An 18967-nucleotide genomic window follows, 5' to 3' on the forward strand; every position below is an offset into this window, starting at 1 on the left:
ATAGTTATATAATTATAACATATAACTAAAATACTATACTATGATATATAAAATACATATAACTATTGTTAAAAAATATTAAAATATTAAAATTAGTAAAGAAATACTATTACATTTAACATACACAATATATTATATATGATCAAATAACAGTTCTTTTTACTGATAGATATGGCAACTTTGCTAGAAAATATAACGCCGGTTTTTGTGGTTATGTCTTCATTGAGCACATCAAAACAATCTGCGTTTGTGAAACACGTGTTGAAGTTTTGATATCGCTATGGCTAACGATTTAGAGCAAAAAATTATAAAACAAGTTGAGTATTATTTCGGTGATATTAATCTTCCCAGAGATAAATTTTTGCAAGGAAAAATTAAGGAAGATAATGATGGCTGGGTACCTCTTGAAGTTATGTTGAAATTTAAACGCCTTGCTAGCATCTCTGAAGATTCAAAAGTTATAGCAGAAGCTCTCGAGAAGTCTGAAGATAAACTAGTTGTTGTTAGTGAAGATAAAACGAAGATTAAGAGAAATCCGGATAAACCTTTGCCAGAAAATAATGATGAGTTTATTAAGAAGCTACAAGAAAGATCTGGTAAGTCAGCATTATAAAGGTATGTAAACATTAAATTTACATTAAACAATTGTTATTTTTAGCATATGCTAAGGGCTTTCCTCTGGAAGAAGGACTTGATGATATAATAAAATTCCTGGAACCTTATGGACCAGTAGAATCTGTTATACGTAGAACAACAAAGGATCATAAATTTAAAGGCTCATGCTTTATTGTTTTTAAAACATTAGAAGCTGCCAAAAAATTTGTAGAGTTAGCTGAACTAAAATATAAGGATACATTATTGGAAAAAAAGTTGCAGAATGATTACTATAATGATAAAAAGAAAGTAATAGAGGAAAGGAAGAAACAACAAAAAGATAGAAAACAAGCAAGTGTTGAAGAAGATGCTGGAAAATTAGAATTTCCCTTAGGAGCTACAGTACATTTTACTGGTATCAGTGAGGGGCAAGAACTAACTAGGGAAGAAATTAAGGAGAAAATCAAAGATACAAACGACAGTATTGAAGTTACCTATATTGATTTCAACAAAGGGGATTTGGAGGGGCATATTCGATTTTCTAAAGAAAATAATGCCGTTGACTTTGTAAAATCCCTAACTGATTCTGAAATAGAAATTGGTATGTCTATAATCACAATTAATCATATAGATTAAAGTTGTTTTTAATCTATTCTTTTATAGGTGATATAAAGCTTAAATTCAAGATATTAGAAGGTGATGAAGAAAAAGAGTATTTGAAAAAAACTTCTGAAGAAATTGTAAAAATGAGACAAAAATATAAGAGCAAAGGAAAGAAACGAAAGGGTAATTTCAACTCAGGAGGGCGTAATTCTAAAGCTACAAAGAAAGATTAGATTTAATGATAATTTAAAATTTATATTATGCGTTATAGTTCTGACTGTTGCCTATTAATCATTGGATACTTGTACAATTCAAACATTTAATGACTATTATAATTTTAATACTTGACTTAATGTTACGAGAAATAAATTACTATTATTTTATAGTAAAATAAATTAAACAGTGTATTTATTTATATTTTTACCTTAAATTTTGTCCTTAAAATAACGGTGCTGTGTAGAGTAGATTTTTTATCGTCATTTTAAAAGTTCGATAGTAACCATTCTTACTTAAGGTCATCTGTCATTAATGTCGAAAGGTCCCAACGTGGTTTGGTTTGCCGGATGGTGTGAAGTTTAATATATAGGAAATATAATTTTAACAAAAGTATATGTATAATGGCTGAGGTTGATGGCCAAAAACTATCTAAAAAGTAAGTTTAGCAATATTTTTTCTTCCGACATTCCAAATTAATAAGCAGCCTAAAAATGATGCAAGGGCTGCATATTTTTAGAAGGCGATTGCTTTCAACATCTTGCGCTCCTAGTATTTTTTGTAGGCGGTAGGTGTGTGAATGTATTACTTAAATTTAATATATATTTCTTTAATTTCAGTGAATTGAAGAGAAGATTAAAAGCTGAGCAAAAGGCTAAAGAAAAAAGTGAAAAGGCTGTAATTGCGCCCCAAACAAAGGCCCAATCAGACAAGGTTAATTTAGAGGAAATTAGCCCAAATGAATATTTTAAGTTAAGAAGCGCGGCAATAGCCCATTTAAAAAATGTGGGTGGTGAACATCACCCATATCCCCATAAATTTAGTGTATCAATTTCACTGCAAGATTTTATAGAAAAATTTTCAAATTTAAAAGATAATGAGGTCTTAGAAAATGAGAAATTAAGTATAGCTGGGCGAGTTCATGCCATCAGGGCATCAGGTGCTAAATTAATATTTTATGATTTAAGAGGTGAAGGCACAAAACTGCAGGTTATGGCAACAGCCAAGCAATATGTAAGTGAAGATGCTTTTATTGAAGACACTGACAAAATAAGAAGAGGAGACATTATAGGAGTACAAGGAGTTCCAACCAGAACTAAAAAAGGTGAACTTTCTGTAATTCCTAGTAAGATAAAATTGCTATCACCTTGTCTGCATATGTTGCCACATTTACATTATGGTCTTAAAGATAAAGAAACTAGATTCAGACAGAGGTACCTTGACTTAATACTTAATGGTCATGTTAGAACCATTTTCCAGATTCGAGCCAAAATCATTGCTTACATTAGAAAGTTCTTTGATGATATGGGTTTTCTTGAAATAGAAACTCCAATGATGAACATGATAGCTGGTGGGGCAACAGCTAAACCGTTTATCACTCACCATAATGAATTAAATATGGATCTCTTTATGCGTATTGCTCCTGAGCTGTATCACAAGATGTTGGTAGTTGGAGGATTGGATAGAGTGTATGAAATCGGAAAACAATTTAGAAATGAAGGTATTGACTTAACTCACAATCCAGAATTCACTACATGTGAGTTTTATATGGCTTATGCAGATTATAATGATTTAATTTATATCACTGAAACTTTACTCTCTGGAATGGTATTCAGTATTCATGGATCATACAAGGTAAGATGTCTTAGAGCTTTAGAAACTATAATGACAGTGTTTTTAAATTTCTAGATTAAATATCATCCAGATGGACCTGAGGGTGATGAGTATGAAATTGATTTTACACCTCCATTCAAAAGGATTCCTATGATACCAACACTGGAGAAAGAGTTGAATACCAAGTTTCCTCCAGCAACAGAACTCAGTACCGAGTCTGCAAACAAATTCTTAAGTGATTTGTGTACCAAACATAATGTAGAGTGTCCAGCACCAAGAACAACAGCAAGGTTATTAGATAAATTAGTGGGAGAGTTCATAGAAGAAAGATGTATAAATCCTACATTCATTACTGAACATCCACAAATAATGAGCCCCTTAGCCAAGTGGCATAGGTAATAATACTGCAGGTTATGTAAAGGAAAAACTGTATGTTTATTAAATGCTTTCTGTTCATTAAAGATCAGTACCAGGCCTCACTGAACGTTTTGAAGTATTTGTTATGAAAAAGGAAGTTTGTAACGCATATACTGAATTGAACGATCCGATGGTACAACGTCAAAGGTTTGAACAGCAAGCCGCAGATAAAGCTGCCGGTGATGACGAAGCTCAATTAATAGATGAAAACTTCTGTACTGCCTTAGAATATGGCCTGCCACCTACTGGTGGTTGGGGTTTAGGCGTTGATCGTCTTACTATGTTCTTAACCGACAACAACAATATCAAAGTAAAAACATATCATTATTTTGAGAGAACATGTCTAATTGTTTGTTTTTTTTTTTGTTATAGGAAGTATTACTCTTCCCTGCCATGAAACCAGATGATCCTAATAGAAATAAGGAGGATGGAAGTGACCAACAAACTCCCGAAAACTAACAACATAAGTATTTATTTTTTGTATTGAGCTCCAAGCAATATATTTATCACGATAAACTAGTTGTTTTTATTAGATCATAAAATGTATCTTATCTATCTTTATTCTGAAAACATAAGGGACTTAATATTAAGATAATATATTGATTTTAACGAAATGAATGGTTTATATTGGCGTTACTAAAATTACGTTTTGTATTTCCAAATTTTCAATTATGTACACATTTGTTTCATGAATAATAAAAAATAAATATTTGGCTAATTTTAAGAAAGCATTTTTAGAATAGCATAAAAATTTGCATATTATGTAATAATTCAAAAGTGGGTAACGTTGAAGAACAGAAATAATCCAGAAAATCATTTATTTGAAACTTACAAAATACTGTTGTATTTCCTATCAAAATTAAAAAAAATGATGCAATAATGAATAAAGATTTTTGAAATGAAGACTTTGTTGACGACATGCGCTTTCTAGTAGTAGAAACTCCGATGCTGAGTATGATAACTACTAGAACTGTAAATGTAATGTTCAATTATCACTGGAATATACTTAAAAAAAGTATATTAAAGTGATAATTGACCAATATATATTATATTTATTTGCAGAATATTATGCTGTTGCAATAATACACTTATCACTGGGATTTTTACTTTTTATAATTCCAATAATATCAAACAAACAAGATAATCTTGACGTAAATATTACTGTACTACTATAATATATGATGCAATATTTCGCACGTTATATATGCACAAAGTAGTGCATTTAATTAGTAACGATTTTTGTCCAATAACAGTTTATTTAAAATTAAACAAAAGAAATATTGTCCGTCGCCAACTAATGTTTTCTCATCCGTCAGATAAGAGATGCATTCCTTATCGAAAAAAACTATTCATCTGTTTTTAATCAATTATATGTCATTCAGAAATCGAGGCATTTCTAAAAATATCCATAGAAATTGGACTCTTATTCCAACACGCCATGAGAATCGTACCGTATCGCTATAAAATATTTTATCATTTCTATTCCAGTAATGTCTCGTTCACTTGTGCATCATTTATGTTATAGTCGATAATTATTCCCAGCTATGGCTTAATTTGGTTTTAGCAGTTCATAATAGATCACACCTTTCTGATACGACCAAATATATAGATTAGATATGTGAGGGATATTGGTTACCCATATGATATCCACGCGCACCTAATTTTTTTATTGAATACATTAACCAGATTCAAAAAAGGCAACTCCCTCTTTAGTTACCTCCAAGACTGACAGAGATATCTCGACTCTATACTTAGAGAAACATGCTAGAAATACATTTTACTATTATATTATTATTAGTTGAAGAAGGAATGAAGTAAACAAGCTGCAAAATAAAGACAATTATAAGTATATCTTATATTTTTTACGTTGGGTTAGAAGCAATATATTTATCAAAAGTATATGGTGATTGTTATTTAATATTAATTTATACTTAAGATACATTTATATCTATATAATACTAACAACATAAATACTGTTTACTTTATATTTCAAGTATAAATATTTTTCAAAACAGTAATTATGAAAGAGTTTAACATTAACAAGTATTTAGTTGTTAATAGACTTCAAAATCAAGTCTTCTCAGTTGCATTCGAATGTTAAAAAAAGAACACATGATAAAACTTCTGGAGGAATTAAAATCAAGTCTTACAATGTTTTTAAAATTAAAAAAAAAACTAAAATATTACATAATTTTTATACTAACATACTGATTTTTTTAACTTTGAATATTATATAATTAAGACTAGTAACAGTGAGATTCTTAAGATCAATTTAAAAAATATAGGTAAAATTGATATTAATATGGATTACTAGATTAATTTAGGATTTTTAAATATTGTACAGTAACTTATTTATGGCTTATCAATACGGAACTCCGATTATCAGTTGCGATCTAAAATTCCTTCTTCAATCTCCAAATATAAACTTTGCAACTCCTTCTGAAGATCAATTAACTGTCTCCTCATTCGGATGACGTTGCTCCGTAGATCCTTATCTTGTTGTATTAAGTGTTGGACTTTCAACATGGCACTTTTTTGATATTTCTGGTCGATTATCCACCTATAATAATATTACTCAAGTCCAGTTAATACTAATCGAGACCAGGGACACACACAGAAAATTTGCCGCCGTCACTCACGAAAAACTACCTCAATCGACATGTAAACCTCACTCAGAATTTGTTAAAGAACTGTAAAAAGAGAGCAAATTCTAACTCAGATAAGAGAGGATTTTGAAGTTTGATTTTTTTAGAAAAACGTCAAATATAGTGACATAATGACGGCTACATAGTTGCCTATAGCGGCACAAAAAAGTGTGTCTCAAGTCTAAATAATTATTGTCGAGTATATACCTTAAATACAGTTCATTCCAAAGGACCAAACTCACAGGAGCTATACTAGGCCAAATTGCAGCCTTGTTGGGTTCATATATGGGATTTAAAAAATTCGTCATAACATCTGGTCGATTCAAATATGACCATAAACTAGTCGTACCTTCAGAAATTTTCAATTCTTGTCTGTCAAATTCCGAATCTCCCACAAATGTGCCTAAATGTTTAACATATGTAACCATGATGAATGACAAGCAAAACCAAAAAACTCACCGAAATTGCTATAATACGAATTTTCAAATATAATAATAAGTAATTGTGTGGTAAATTCAAAACTTGAAGGAAACTGATTATGTAGCTGATGTATGCAATCAAGGAATAAAAGAAAAGTTGGTTGCTGATTTTTTGTTCTACTATTTGAATAACAGAATTTGGCGTGTCTTGTTTGGAACGGATGTCCTGCCTGAAGCCATTCTCTTTCAATCAATGCTTGTAAACCTGGAACAGTTCGATTAATTAATATTATAAAATGAAATCAAAGTATACAAACCTCTAACAGTCCGGCAGTCAGGATTTAAGATCACTTGAGCAATTGATGTTACTAATAACGTAGCGTCTAATCCAGAAGAACCATGAACTAGAACTGATGCTCCATCTTTATCCAGACATTGTGCTACCAAACACGCTGTACTTAAGATATTTTGGATATGAGTCAACCAATTACTAATTCCTAGACGCGATAACCATTTATCTATCGATATTGATTTGTCAGAACAAGCTAAAAAACAAAAATATAAAACAATAAGTACAACAATATGAACAAATATTTTTATCCACCTTCAATTAATTTACTAAAGTTATCTAAAAGTGACCCGTCACATTTAACTAACTTATCTAAATTTTTAAAAATTTTCTTCCATTGTGAATAGTGTCCATTCAGTTCTGTTCCACCACCTTTACTTTTGCAGTGACTGACAAAATTGGGACTCCTTGTGTCAATTATGTAACCTTTTTTATTTAATCCTAATATGGCATTTAAGATTTTTTCATCCGCTCTGGATCTTTTGTTATTGTTGGTCACTAATGGTTGACTTGACCTTAATAATATAGCACCTGAAAAATAAATCACTTACTACATAATCTTAGCTATGTGTCAGAAACACTTGCCATTATCATGTCGATAACTTAATACAGGAAATCTGCCTCCTTCTCTAAAACTTGCTGCAGTTACCAAAGTGTTGTCATCAATGCATTTAGGGACTATTAACACAGAACTATATGTTTTACAAACAGTGTAATTTTTATTAATATGAGATATTCTCCATTCATCACCAGCAATCAATTTCGCAAATTCCATTTCAGGCCTGAATAAGGTAAATCCATCTTCCAAAATAGTGTACATTGGCCTATAGAAAAATGCATATGACAATTCTGGTTTTTGTAAATTGGAAAGACGCTCCAGGGATGTAAAAACATTGTGATAATCACAGGTGTTAGCTATATCTAATTGCAAATGTCTGAAGTCTTTACATTTCAATATTATTGTGCCTCCGTTTTGTACTGATCCTGATATCTGTTTCTTTTCAACTGAATCAATTGCTTGAATGAGTAACTAAAAATGATAATAGCCATTAATTATTTATAATAGTTAATTTAAAAATTTGAGTTTATTTTAATAAATAGGTGTTTACATACCCAAAGTTCTTGTACATTATCCTTTCGTGTGGATAAAATCAAATGATGCCCAGTAATGCACAAAGTTCCATCGATTGGTTCATGAAATGGGCTGTGCAAAATAACTCCATCCAGCATAGGGGTAGTTATTAAATCAGCAAAATCCATATTTAAAATTGAACACCAAACAACTATGCCATGTTTTGTGAGGTTAATAAAAACAAAATCGATAAACAATGGAGTTGGAAACACGTAGCAAAACTTATAAATTTAGTTTAAATGAAAAACATTTTAAGCACTATATTTTAGTGTTGGTGTGACAGAGATAGTGTAATTAATTTTTCTATGATGCATAAGTCATACTATCTTTTTTCTATGATACTATGTTCAAAATATTTTGAGTGAACCATAGAGTAACAAAATATAATTCTAAAATTACCCCATTTATTTTTATATAAGACTGTTATAAATTTCTATATGCAGGGTTTATATTTAAATAATATTATTATTTTTAAACATATTTAATTGAATGGATATTTTTTTCATTCACAGCATTAAAAATGCTTGATTATAGTACCTACTTTTTGAATATACATGGTTAATTAAATAAACAATTTAATTTAGCATTATTTAATTTGGGTATTTTATGACATACAAATGAATGTTGCGTTAAAAAGTATTATCATTCAGGAATATGCAAAATTTTGGCTCATGCGCCATTCATGCCCTTTAAGGGTGCGAAATCCAGTCATGGCCTCCTGAGACCCAATAAAACAAATGCTGAAAAGGCCATAAGCTTAAAACAGTAAATATAAAGCATATTGTTTGGCTTTTCATTTTGATTGCACGAGTAGTACGGCCTAATTAGGTTTATTTTGTAATTAAATCAGGGATATGCATGCTATGGCTTAGTATTTAGGAAAAACCGTTGAAGAACACGTGCAGTAGATGCAAGTCGGAAAATCAATATGATTTTTAACCGACCCGAAATTAGTGCCAAAGCGGCACATACAATATTTTCTTTAGCTCTTGCTCGGAGTTTTACCGGCTAATGTTCCGGTTGTAGTTTTTATTTTTCATTATGATCGCAGTGATTTTGATAAAAATATTACCGAATATATTTACGTGAGTATAGTGTACATATTAATTTAGGATACGCATATTATTTAGATAACATTCACATGCATTTATGTTGTACATTTTTTTTTTGAAACCATGTTATGCTTTTATGATCCATATATTTAGATTTTTAGGAAAAATCTTGATTGCTGGAGCATATTTAGTAATAAACGTAAGTTAAAGCAGGGGTTTCAACAAGTATTATAATATATAGAAACGTTACGGGATGCCAACTACTAAACTACTCATTAAAATCGTAAATATACTTTATGAATGATCAAGATTAGTTGACATTCATATTTCCATAATTAAAAGTTCTAAATACTTTTGGACATCTATACGTATTTCATCATATTGCGATAAATGTACTAATATCTATTTTTTTAATCATGTATATTTGTAATGCGGAAAAATCTATTGGAGCAAATTAGTTTCAATGTTATGAGATACATTCAGCAATATCACCAATGAGTATTAATATTATATAAACATTATGTTGATGAGTTAAAACTTAATCGCTTTTCAATAATTAAAATAGAAGAATTTATTTGAGATCATTTAATTCAATAGGTACACAGTTGTTGAAACATCCTTCCTTAAGCAATGCAGTTATAACTGGCATATCAAATAAAAACATCAAGCAAATCTTTATTTGTGTTTTAGTTCTACTTAAAATGAACCTGATCCAGTAACCAATTAGACATTTTTAACTAGAGCGGTATAGAATTATGTTGGAACCGTATTCACCAAGCTTACTTTGGCTCATCATATTGGGTTTTGTCATAGCTTTTGTTTTGGCATTCGGGATTGGCGCGAACGACGTAGCTAATTCATTTGGTACCAGTGTAGGATCTAAAGTACTGACTATCGTACAAGCATGTTGTCTAGCTACATTTTTCGAAATAGCTGGAGCTATACTTATCGGTAAGATTTTTTGATAATATCTAAGTCTGCATATATCCCTATTCTATTCTGATCGTATTATTAATCTATATTTAAGGATACAAAGTATCAGATACAATGAGAAAGGGTATACTGGATATAAATGTTTACAAAGATGGCGAGTTAGAATTAATGATGGGCTCTATAGCAGCTCTAGCATCCAGTGCCACTTGGTTGATGGTAGCGACCTTTTTTAAACTACCTATATCTGGAACACACAGTATTGTTGGGGCCACGGTAGGATACACTTTAGTAGCTAGAGGCACTGATGGTGTACAATGGCTTACTCTAGGGAAAATAGGTATATTATTGAAACTATTTTGACAACATAACATATTATATATCTAAATAATATTTTCAGTTGGATCCTGGTTTATTTCACCACTTTTAAGCGGCATATGCTCCATAACTATCCTATGGATCATAAAAACCTGCATTCTACAGAAACCAGATCCTCTTGAAGCAGGTCTTACTGCACTACCACTCTTCTACAGCTTCACCATACTAGTAAATGTTTTCTCCATTGTTATGGACGGTCCTAAACTCCTATATATGGACAATATACCTTTGTGGATGGCGGCAGCTATTAGCGGTTCAGTCGCATTGCTTTGCATGTTAATTATATGGTTAGTGGTGGTGCCCTGGCAAAGGGAAAAGATCAGGAGAGAGGTTATGGCTGAAACAGCAAAGGTTAATTTTAACATAGGAGAGTCTTCAGGTGAGGAGGTCCTTCATTAACCTACTCATTTATTTATTTGTGCTCGTTTGTCTTAGATACTTCACCAGAGGGAAGCCCAAAGAAGTCAAATCGCAACTCCACCTATTCTGATCGTCAATTAACCGTTATTTCAGAAAACACTGAACTAAAATCGCTTGATAATCAAATAACTGCCGCCAAATATGTTTTTCCCGCCCAAACGAATGATAAAAATGGTTATATTCAAGCTGAAGAGACTGAAATACACGTTAGGCAAGTCAACTTAGTACTACGACGCCGATATTTTCTTAATTTCTTAGAGGAAAGTAACTAAATATGGGCGACCATTTTGTTTTTGAGTCAAAATTTTAAAAAAATCATTTAAAAATCAACATTATATTAACATACTCATATATTTTTAGATAACACAATAACATTTTTATATTTTTCTTGATAAACTATATTATCAAAATTGAGCAGTAAAAAAAAGTGCAAAATAAATGATAAATACGAAACAGTTGCTCAAATATGGCTTATAAAAGTGAGTTTAAGTATTTTATAATGCTTATCTAGGAAATCAAATAACTTTGGTAATTGTAAGAAACTAATTATTTTAGTTGCAAAAATTACAAATCCAAGTGTCCAATTGTAGCACTGCTATTTATAATCTCAAGCTATTTTATCCTCCAGAGTTCTCCTCTTGTGTTTTCTGACATAAGTTGCTGGCAGAATATACATTTTGCATCTATAGAATCAGGGGCTTCTTTCCCTATTATGGTATCTGGCTCAGTGTCTAAATGAAATTCTTCTTCACCTCACTTCACCATCACTGTATTGTAGTTTTTTATTTTCTTATTTCTAGACTATTTTTCTGTTCTTGACCTTTATTCTTTTCGTACATCTCGTCCAAAAGTTTCTTGAAAAGTTGTCCAGAAATTTTTTCTTTCTTGCAAATGGCGTTCCTGTAGGCCTTCTAACTGTCAACTTCTTCTGGAGTAAGCTCTATCTTCAATCTTAAGCATTGCAAAGTCGTCCTTGGTACTTTCGAAAGTTTTTGCTGCTTTTAGGGTACCCATTTTCTTCGCCCGAATCATTTTATGGGTTTAACCATTTGTTCTACATCCCAATATTTCCTTGATTCTTTCGATTTTGTCGGTGCCATAAAAGAAACCAGCGCTACAAACAGATATCCAGCCACCTAAGCACTAGTATCTGAATATGGGATAGCCCATATTCAGAATTTTTGATTGAAATAAACTTGACCTTGAACTTTACAAGTCTTAGATTACAAACAATCAATTGGAAAACTTACAATTAAAGTTACATTCTATAAATAAAATATATTATTACACTGTTTAGGCGAATTTTGTTTAAGAAAAAAATGGTATTTTACGTATTTTGCGAACAACGTTGAACTGAACCAACGAGGTAGAGTGAATGCGATGTTAGAGCGAGTGAATACAACAGAAGATAGTCGTTTGTGGCATCTTTCCATTTGTTATTTAGAATTGTTTCTAAAGCACTAGCCCACATTTAGTTACTTTCCTCTACATTTAAATTTTTTTCTCCATTGAATTTGAGCTTAATGTATATGATCATTATGAAAATGTTTTGTTTACAGGCCAAAAGAACTGAAACTGAAAGACAGTACCGGCGCTTTGATTAATCCTCCAATGTCACCGTGTTCCAGCGGAGTGCCATTAATTAGAAATAAAAGCTACGCCAAAGAAACTGAAAATAACGCGTACACGGTCCCAATGGAAGCTTCCGAGACTGCTGAGAATAAAAGTGTCTCAAGACTTTTCAGTTTCCTTCAAGTTTTGACTGCTATGTTTGGTAGTTTTGCTCACGGGGGGAATGACGTTAGGTGTGTGGTCTATTTAATTCACGCGCTTTGTTTGGAATTTAATTCTTTTGTTTTCAGTAATGCAATAGGGCCGTTGATAACCTTATGGTTGATATACTCAGAAGGAACAGTAGCTCAAAAGTCCGAAACCCCACTATATATTTTGCTTTATGGCGGTTTTGGAATATCTATAGGTTTGTGGCTTTGGGGTAGAAGGGTTATAGAGACCATTGGCGAAGACTTGACAACTATCACGCCCTCTACGTAAATAACCATAGTACTAAGAATGAAAATATTTATAAAAACATTCTAATTGTTTTAGCGGATTTACAATAGAGATTGGTGCAGCTTTTACGGTGTTGTTAGCTAGCAAAATCGGAATTCCTATCTCTACTACGCATTGTAAAGTTGGTTCCGTTGTGTTTGTGGGTTATTTCAGTTCCTCGAAGGCTGGCGTTGATTGGAGTCTATTCAGGTATGTAACATATTATATTTCCTTTACTCTCATACAATACCATTTAATACCCTTTCGTTTCTACTCACAATTTGTTCCATGGATATTTATTTTTTTAGGCACATTATATACGCATGGGTTATAACGGTACCTATAGCTGCCGTTCTTTCAGCTGCAATAATGTTTTTGCTCTACTATTTGAATTAACCCATGTAATTAGAACCAGACGTCAAAGATAAAAAAAATCTGTTATAGAGCTGTGGTGTTAGATCGTAAGTCAATGTTAATAACTAGCATAGTCTTAACGGTTTTAATTATTTATTTATTTTACTTATAAATAACATTGCTATTTTTTACGAATTCGACATGTTTTTGTATAAAAAAATCTAAATGTAAAGTATTATTTTTTGAAACGAATAAACCTTTGCTTTGAAATATCCTGTTTCAAGGTATAAATAACGATGAGTACAAATACTACACTATTCACTTATTTTCTATGTACGTTTTTAGTTTATTTTTGACCCGCCTAGCTGGAAAATTTCGTAGTATAAGTCTTAAATGATAAAAGATATTAATTATAAATAAAAAAGGAAATGATACTCGTATTGTCAATTTGTCTTTTCTCATAACGACATATGGAAATGTGACATTTTCCAAGCGTTAGACTATAAAGAAACAAAAGAAAATATTTCTGGGCATTTTTTGTGCTGGGAACCCCCTCTAAAATTGTTAACGTTTTATAGTTTTGGAAATATTATTTGTAAATATATTTTTACAAATGCGTTGCATTGTTCAGAGTATATTGTTAATGTTAATACAATTTGTTGATGAACAGTGGGAATCAAACAGCTTTTTATTAAAAGACGAATTTAAATTAACAAATATACAAATTTAATGTTATTTGTTACACTAATAACTTTGAAATAAGTAGGCAAAGGAAATATTTGTTTCTGTTATAAACATTGGTTAAAGCAACTGCTTAATTTTTTTAATTCTATCTACGATTTTAGAAGATACAGTGTATGTTGATGGAATCTCTTTGATTGTCACTGTCTATGTTTACAGTCTGATGAATCGTCTTCAAGGCAAAAAAGGTCAGACTGTTGATAAAGAATCTAAGTCGTCTCTTTTAACCTTTTTTTTATTATACAAAAGCACAAATCGAAATAAAACATTTTCAACAAATATAAAAATGATATATTTACTGTTATTTATATTATATTTTTCCTTTACTTGTGTTCCCTGTAGCAAATTCGACCGATTATTTTTGACAATAATGAAAAAGCTAAAAATTTTAAAATAAAACGTATATTTATATTTTACACATTAAAAATTAACAAAAAAAAAAAAACAAAATAACTTTCTATCAATATTGTCTAGAAGTAAAATGAAAGACTAATTACTGTCAATTTTATTTTATGTTCGTATCGGTATTTTAGGTTCGTATTTGAATATAACAGAAAATTGTTTGGCGCCCAGAGTTTTTGCTAACCACTCATTCTTTAATGCAGCGATTTTAAGGCTGTCTACTTTGAATTTGGCATTTAAATTGGTATGTACAGCTCGACCCATTCCTTCAATAATAATCAGATCTGCTTCGGTCATCATATCGTACAAGTCTGAAATATAAAAGTTTCCACAAGTTATTCAAGTAATATACATTTATCAATTTTAAATCTACCTGATGTAATATGTGCTAAATCCAAGCATGGACCTTTCTGACCATTTTCTACTGTAACTAATTTTTGGTTTAACATTGCATCTTTTATGATAGTACAATATTGACCAGCTAGTGAACAGTACATTTGCAGATCTGCATAAGTAACGTCATTTAGTGATGGGTAAGAGTTGGCAGCGAGTACAACCTTTGTACCCATTGATAATAATTCACGAGTGAATGGTAAAATCCCAAGTATAAAGTCAATTCCGGCATTGTCAACAAAAATGATCGCACATTCATAAGGATTGTTCTAAAATAAAATATTTATTTAGTTCAAGTACTAGAAAAACAATGAATATGTGATTATGTGCAAAACAAAATGTAATCTTAAAATGCTTAATTGTTATCAAATTTTCTTTAATATATATATATATATATATATATATATATATATATATATATATATATATATATATTAAAAAAATACCTTCAATCTTTTTAACCATAAATCCAAATCATCAATAAACCAAGGTCTTCGTTCAATAATATCCATAGCATGACTTAATCCAAATGATGGGGAAGTGTCCATTATTTTTGCTACCACTGTTGAGCCCCAATCAAAAACATTTCCAGCCAATACTCCCTTTGTTAATTCCTCCCATTTTTTGTTAAAATCTCCTATAGAATTAATTTTCTGTATTCTCTCACTAAATGTCTTTAAAGCCTGTAAAGTTTCAGTCTCTTTCTGTAATTGCCATGCATCTTTAAAATGAACCCTTAAATTTTCTTCATTATAATCTAATAATGTCCTCACTGTCAAAGGCTTTAATATCCTGATGAGAAAATTATAAGAAATTAAACCTAAAAAAACTAATTAATATACATACAGAGGATCTAGTTTAATTTGTTCTACTAAATTATGGAATTTCTGTAAACAAGCCTGGGCATGTTCGGTGGCCTTTGGGTTTTCTGGATTTAGATTTTCAGCTTTGTCAACAAATTTTTTTACCACACCTTCTAATGTTATCAGCCAATAATTTCTTGCAGTTTCATTGCTAAGAAGATCAACAATGTCTGGTGTGTATTCGTCTGGATCTTGGAGAACTGGACATATTTTATAATTGTTTTTAACTTCCATGATGATTTTCAATGCACATTTACCTATTATCAGTTGCGAAAGACGATTTCTAAGTAGGTACTAGAGACAATGTCATTATATATTATTATCTTATTGTGGAAGTTTTAAAAAAATGTCTGGTCATAATCCAAATATTGTTAAACCAAACAAAAGAACTATATTTTAGCAGAATAACACTATATTTGTTAAAGTTTGTTATGAGATAAAAGAAATTTCGTTTTAAATTGCAACATTAAATTAGGCAAATTACATCAAAAAAGTATTGTTAAATGGTAATTTAAGAATCTAAAATATTTACTAAAAAAATAAACAGACAGAATACGTCAGTTACATATAAATTTTCTATACTGATAGTTTTTACCAGAATGTGAAATAATACATATTTTTAAATCCCAATAAAAGCCTTATAAAAGTTTACATATTGTTTATATTTGTTTTTAATATGTATATATGATTTTAGTTCATATTAATATAGGTAACAATAACTATAGGCCAATATTGTCCAATAGGACAATCATATATAATTTGAATAGAATATGAGTCTAGTGATATTTGGGGACTTTCTTGTTTTAGGTTTGTATTATATGTATTGAAGGAGCGTTTGGCAATCGAAGTTCTTTCACTTCAGCGCCTGTGTTTATAGCCGAGGTATGTTTCAGCTCCTGATTTTTTTTATATATATATATATTATAACAATCTTACCTTATAATAGTTATATTTGTTTCATTTTGTATTAAGGGAAGTTTCTGTTAATAAATGGTGTGAATATTTTTCTCTTAGTTTCAATATATTTAAAAATGTGCTCCCTTTACATTATAGCCTATGTTATCTTTAATATATGTTGTAAAGCGTATATTGTTTTTTCAGTTCTTAAATTCTTCAAGAGTCCCTATTCACTGACACGATGGGTAGGGAGGACAAGGCAACTTGGAAATCAAACTATTTTACTAAGCTTATCGTAAGTATTCTTGTATTGAAAACAATGTCAATATCAAGGATACCAATACTTCAGTGATGACCATTTATTTTCTTAATAACTCCAATCCCATGTTGGTACTAGAAATAGTGGAACCCCCAGCATGTGGAGTTATTTGTGGATAATTTGGAGCTGACCTTTTTCTAGATATTGACTTTTGTTTATGTTTGTGCTTGCCTCTCTAATATATTGTTTTTAGCAACTGTTGGAAGATTACCCAAAATGTTTCATTGTGGGCGCAGACAATGTCGGCTCCAAGCAGATGCAACAAATCCGTATCTCTCTACGTGGAAGTGCTGTTGTACTCATGGGGAAAAATACCATGATGCGTAAAGCTATCAGAGGTCACCTTGAGTCCAATCCAGCTTTGGAGAAACTTCTTCCTCACATTAAGGGTAATGTTGGATTCGTATTCACACGTGGAGATTTGGTCGAAGTTCGCGACAAATTGTTGGAAAATAAAGTACGTGCCCCTGCTCGTGCCGGAGCTATTGCTCCACTCTCTGTAGTAATTCCAGCTCAAAACACTGGATTACCTCCCGAGAAAACATCTTTCTTCCAAGCTTTGAGCATTCCCACCAAGATTTCAAAGGGTAAGAAATCTTCATTTGTTATTTATTGAATTATTTATAAATATGATGACTTTATTTTTCGTCTCTCAAAGATCTCATATTCATACTGGTACTAGAAATAGTTGAACCCCCAGTATGTTGAGAACAGTTGTGGACAAATTGTTTCTGAATTTATTTGGAGCATAATATTAGTTTTTTTTCTTTTGAATTTGGTATTAAAACATTGTGTCATTTTTCAGGTACAATTGAAATTGTGAATGATGTAAACATCTTAAAACCTGGTGACAAAGTTGGTGCTTCTGAGGCTACTTTGTTAAATATGTTGAACATTTCTCCATTTTCCTATGGTCTTATTGTTGAACAAGTAAGTTAATCTGAAGATAAAGTTAGGGAATAGTCTATAATATATTTTTTGTTAGGTATACGATTCAGGTACCATCTTTGCACCAGCTATCTTGGACATCAAACCAGAGGATTTGAGAGAAAAATTCTTGGCTGGTGTTGCAAACTTGGCTGCAGTCTGTTTGGCTTCTGGCTATCCCACTGTTGCCTCTGCACCACACAGCATTGCAAATGGTTTCAAGAACTTGTTGGCCATTGCAGCCGTTACTGAAGTTGAATTCAAAGAAGCCACGACCATCAAGGAGTTCATCAAGGTTCGTTGAAAGAAACAATAGTAATTTCGGCTTTATTGTTTATTTTTACTTGCAGGATCCCAGCAAATTCGCTGCTGTCGCTGCTGCTCCTGCAGCTGCTGCGCCTGCCGCTGCTGCTGCTGAATCCAAGAGGGAGGAAAAGAAGGAAGAGAGTGAATCTGAGGATGATGACATGGGTTTCTCTTTGTTTGACTAAGATCAATTTTGAGATTGGATTTTTGTGTTTGTTCAGCCTGACTAAATAAACATCTTTGAGTAATATTTTCGATTTTTATTTCTAAACCAAAATTAATATCTATTAAAATATATTATCTAGTTAACATTTTTAACACTTTTGGTTTTGTCAGTGTTTAATTTATCAATATGTGTAATTCCTATAAAATTTAATTAAAACTAAGTATAGCCTATTCAAAATAACAGTCGTTACGATATCGAACTTATTGCCTATCGTAATTTGTAGTTTTTAAAAAATCAGACGATTTTCCTTCTCATTTTACTTCGTGTTAAAAAAAGATACAACGTTGTGTGATACGCTTGAATAATTAACCGAATCACTATCAAATTCGCATGGTTGTCAAAAGTCTGCAAAATTCTTCAAAACATTAGTGATAATTAAAGGTTATACGCCGACCAACGTTGTTTTGGTGCTTTGTTTTGACGAGATAATATATGCATTAGATATATTATAATATTAAAATACATAATATTTTATAACATTATTTTTGTTTCATTATTTGATTTACCTTCGAATTGTGTTTTCAAGTTAAAATGAATTAAAATTTAAAGTTGATGCAACAATATATTAACGTTTTGACGTCTTAAATTTAGGTAACGTGAGTTCACTGTTTTATTCAGCAAATTAAATGTACATAAAATGTTCCTTAATGATGTTACAAAGGACAGTGTGCTGAATGTTAATATTATGTTCTGATTATGTTGTAGTTATACAAAAAGACTGCGA

At 31.1% G+C, this 18967-nt stretch overlaps 5 protein-coding genes across 10 annotated transcripts; 3 read left to right on the forward strand and 2 right to left on the reverse strand.

Moving 5' to 3' along the window:
- Positions 1-211: 211 nt before the first annotated feature.
- Positions 212-1597, forward strand: La (La autoantigen-like). Its single transcript, XM_076414697.1, has 3 exons — positions 212-596; positions 659-1195; positions 1258-1597. Exons 1-3 carry the CDS (start codon positions 281-283, stop codon positions 1428-1430), a joined length of 1026 nt encoding a protein of 341 aa, XP_076270812.1. The 5' UTR covers positions 212-280; the 3' UTR covers positions 1431-1597.
- A 114-nt stretch (positions 1598-1711) lies between these two features.
- LysRS (Lysyl-tRNA synthetase) lies at positions 1712-3957 on the forward strand. 2 transcript variants are annotated; one of them, XM_076414684.1, is made up of 5 exons: positions 1712-1849; positions 2031-3045; positions 3100-3419; positions 3487-3751; positions 3814-3957. In XM_076414684.1, exons 1-5 carry the CDS (start codon positions 1815-1817, stop codon positions 3898-3900), a joined length of 1722 nt encoding a protein of 573 aa, XP_076270799.1. In that variant the 5' UTR covers positions 1712-1814; the 3' UTR covers positions 3901-3957. The 2 variants fall into 2 exon arrangements, with proteins under 2 accessions (XP_076270799.1, XP_076270798.1); XM_076414683.1 differs by having other exon boundaries at positions 1731-1978.
- Positions 3958-5275: 1318 nt separating this feature from the next.
- LOC143202837 (myotubularin-related protein 9) lies at positions 5276-8335 on the reverse strand. Its single transcript, XM_076414686.1, has 7 exons — positions 7968-8335; positions 7440-7884; positions 7110-7385; positions 6823-7050; positions 6546-6770; positions 6294-6489; positions 5276-6001 (listed from the first exon to the last, which is right to left on the reverse strand). Exons 1-7 carry the CDS (start codon positions 8112-8114, stop codon positions 5824-5826), a joined length of 1695 nt encoding a protein of 564 aa, XP_076270801.1. The 5' UTR covers positions 8115-8335; the 3' UTR covers positions 5276-5823.
- Positions 8336-8664: 329 nt separating this feature from the next.
- Positions 8665-18267, forward strand: LOC143202838 (large ribosomal subunit protein uL10). Of its 5 annotated transcripts, none has more exons than XM_076414687.1 (11): positions 8665-8751; positions 9729-9989; positions 10066-10308; positions 10369-10725; positions 10782-10977; positions 12326-12571; positions 12629-12814; positions 12873-13025; positions 13124-13276; positions 16376-16450; positions 16670-16741. In XM_076414687.1, exons 2-9 carry the CDS (start codon positions 9794-9796, stop codon positions 13209-13211), a joined length of 1665 nt encoding a protein of 554 aa, XP_076270802.1. In that variant the 5' UTR covers positions 8665-8751; positions 9729-9793; the 3' UTR covers positions 13212-13276; positions 16376-16450; positions 16670-16741. The 5 variants fall into 5 exon arrangements, with proteins under 5 accessions (XP_076270802.1, XP_076270804.1, XP_076270803.1 ...); XM_076414688.1 differs by lacking the exon at positions 8665-8751 and adding an exon at positions 8931-9071; XM_076414689.1 differs by lacking the exons at positions 16376-16450; positions 16670-16741 and adding an exon at positions 14015-14202.
- LOC143202841 (4'-phosphopantetheine phosphatase) lies at positions 14179-15940 on the reverse strand. Its single transcript, XM_076414696.1, has 4 exons — positions 15552-15940; positions 15152-15497; positions 14686-14974; positions 14179-14623 (listed from the first exon to the last, which is right to left on the reverse strand). Exons 1-4 carry the CDS (start codon positions 15800-15802, stop codon positions 14421-14423), a joined length of 1089 nt encoding a protein of 362 aa, XP_076270811.1. The 5' UTR covers positions 15803-15940; the 3' UTR covers positions 14179-14420.
- Positions 18268-18967: the final 700 nt, after the last annotated feature.

The sequence above is a fragment of the Rhynchophorus ferrugineus genome, unplaced genomic scaffold, assembly GCF_030347505.1.
Source record: "Rhynchophorus ferrugineus isolate W39M unplaced genomic scaffold, kcgeb_rfMv2 rfM9, whole genome shotgun sequence".
NCBI classification, from domain to species: Eukaryota; Metazoa; Arthropoda; class Insecta; order Coleoptera; family Curculionidae; genus Rhynchophorus; species Rhynchophorus ferrugineus.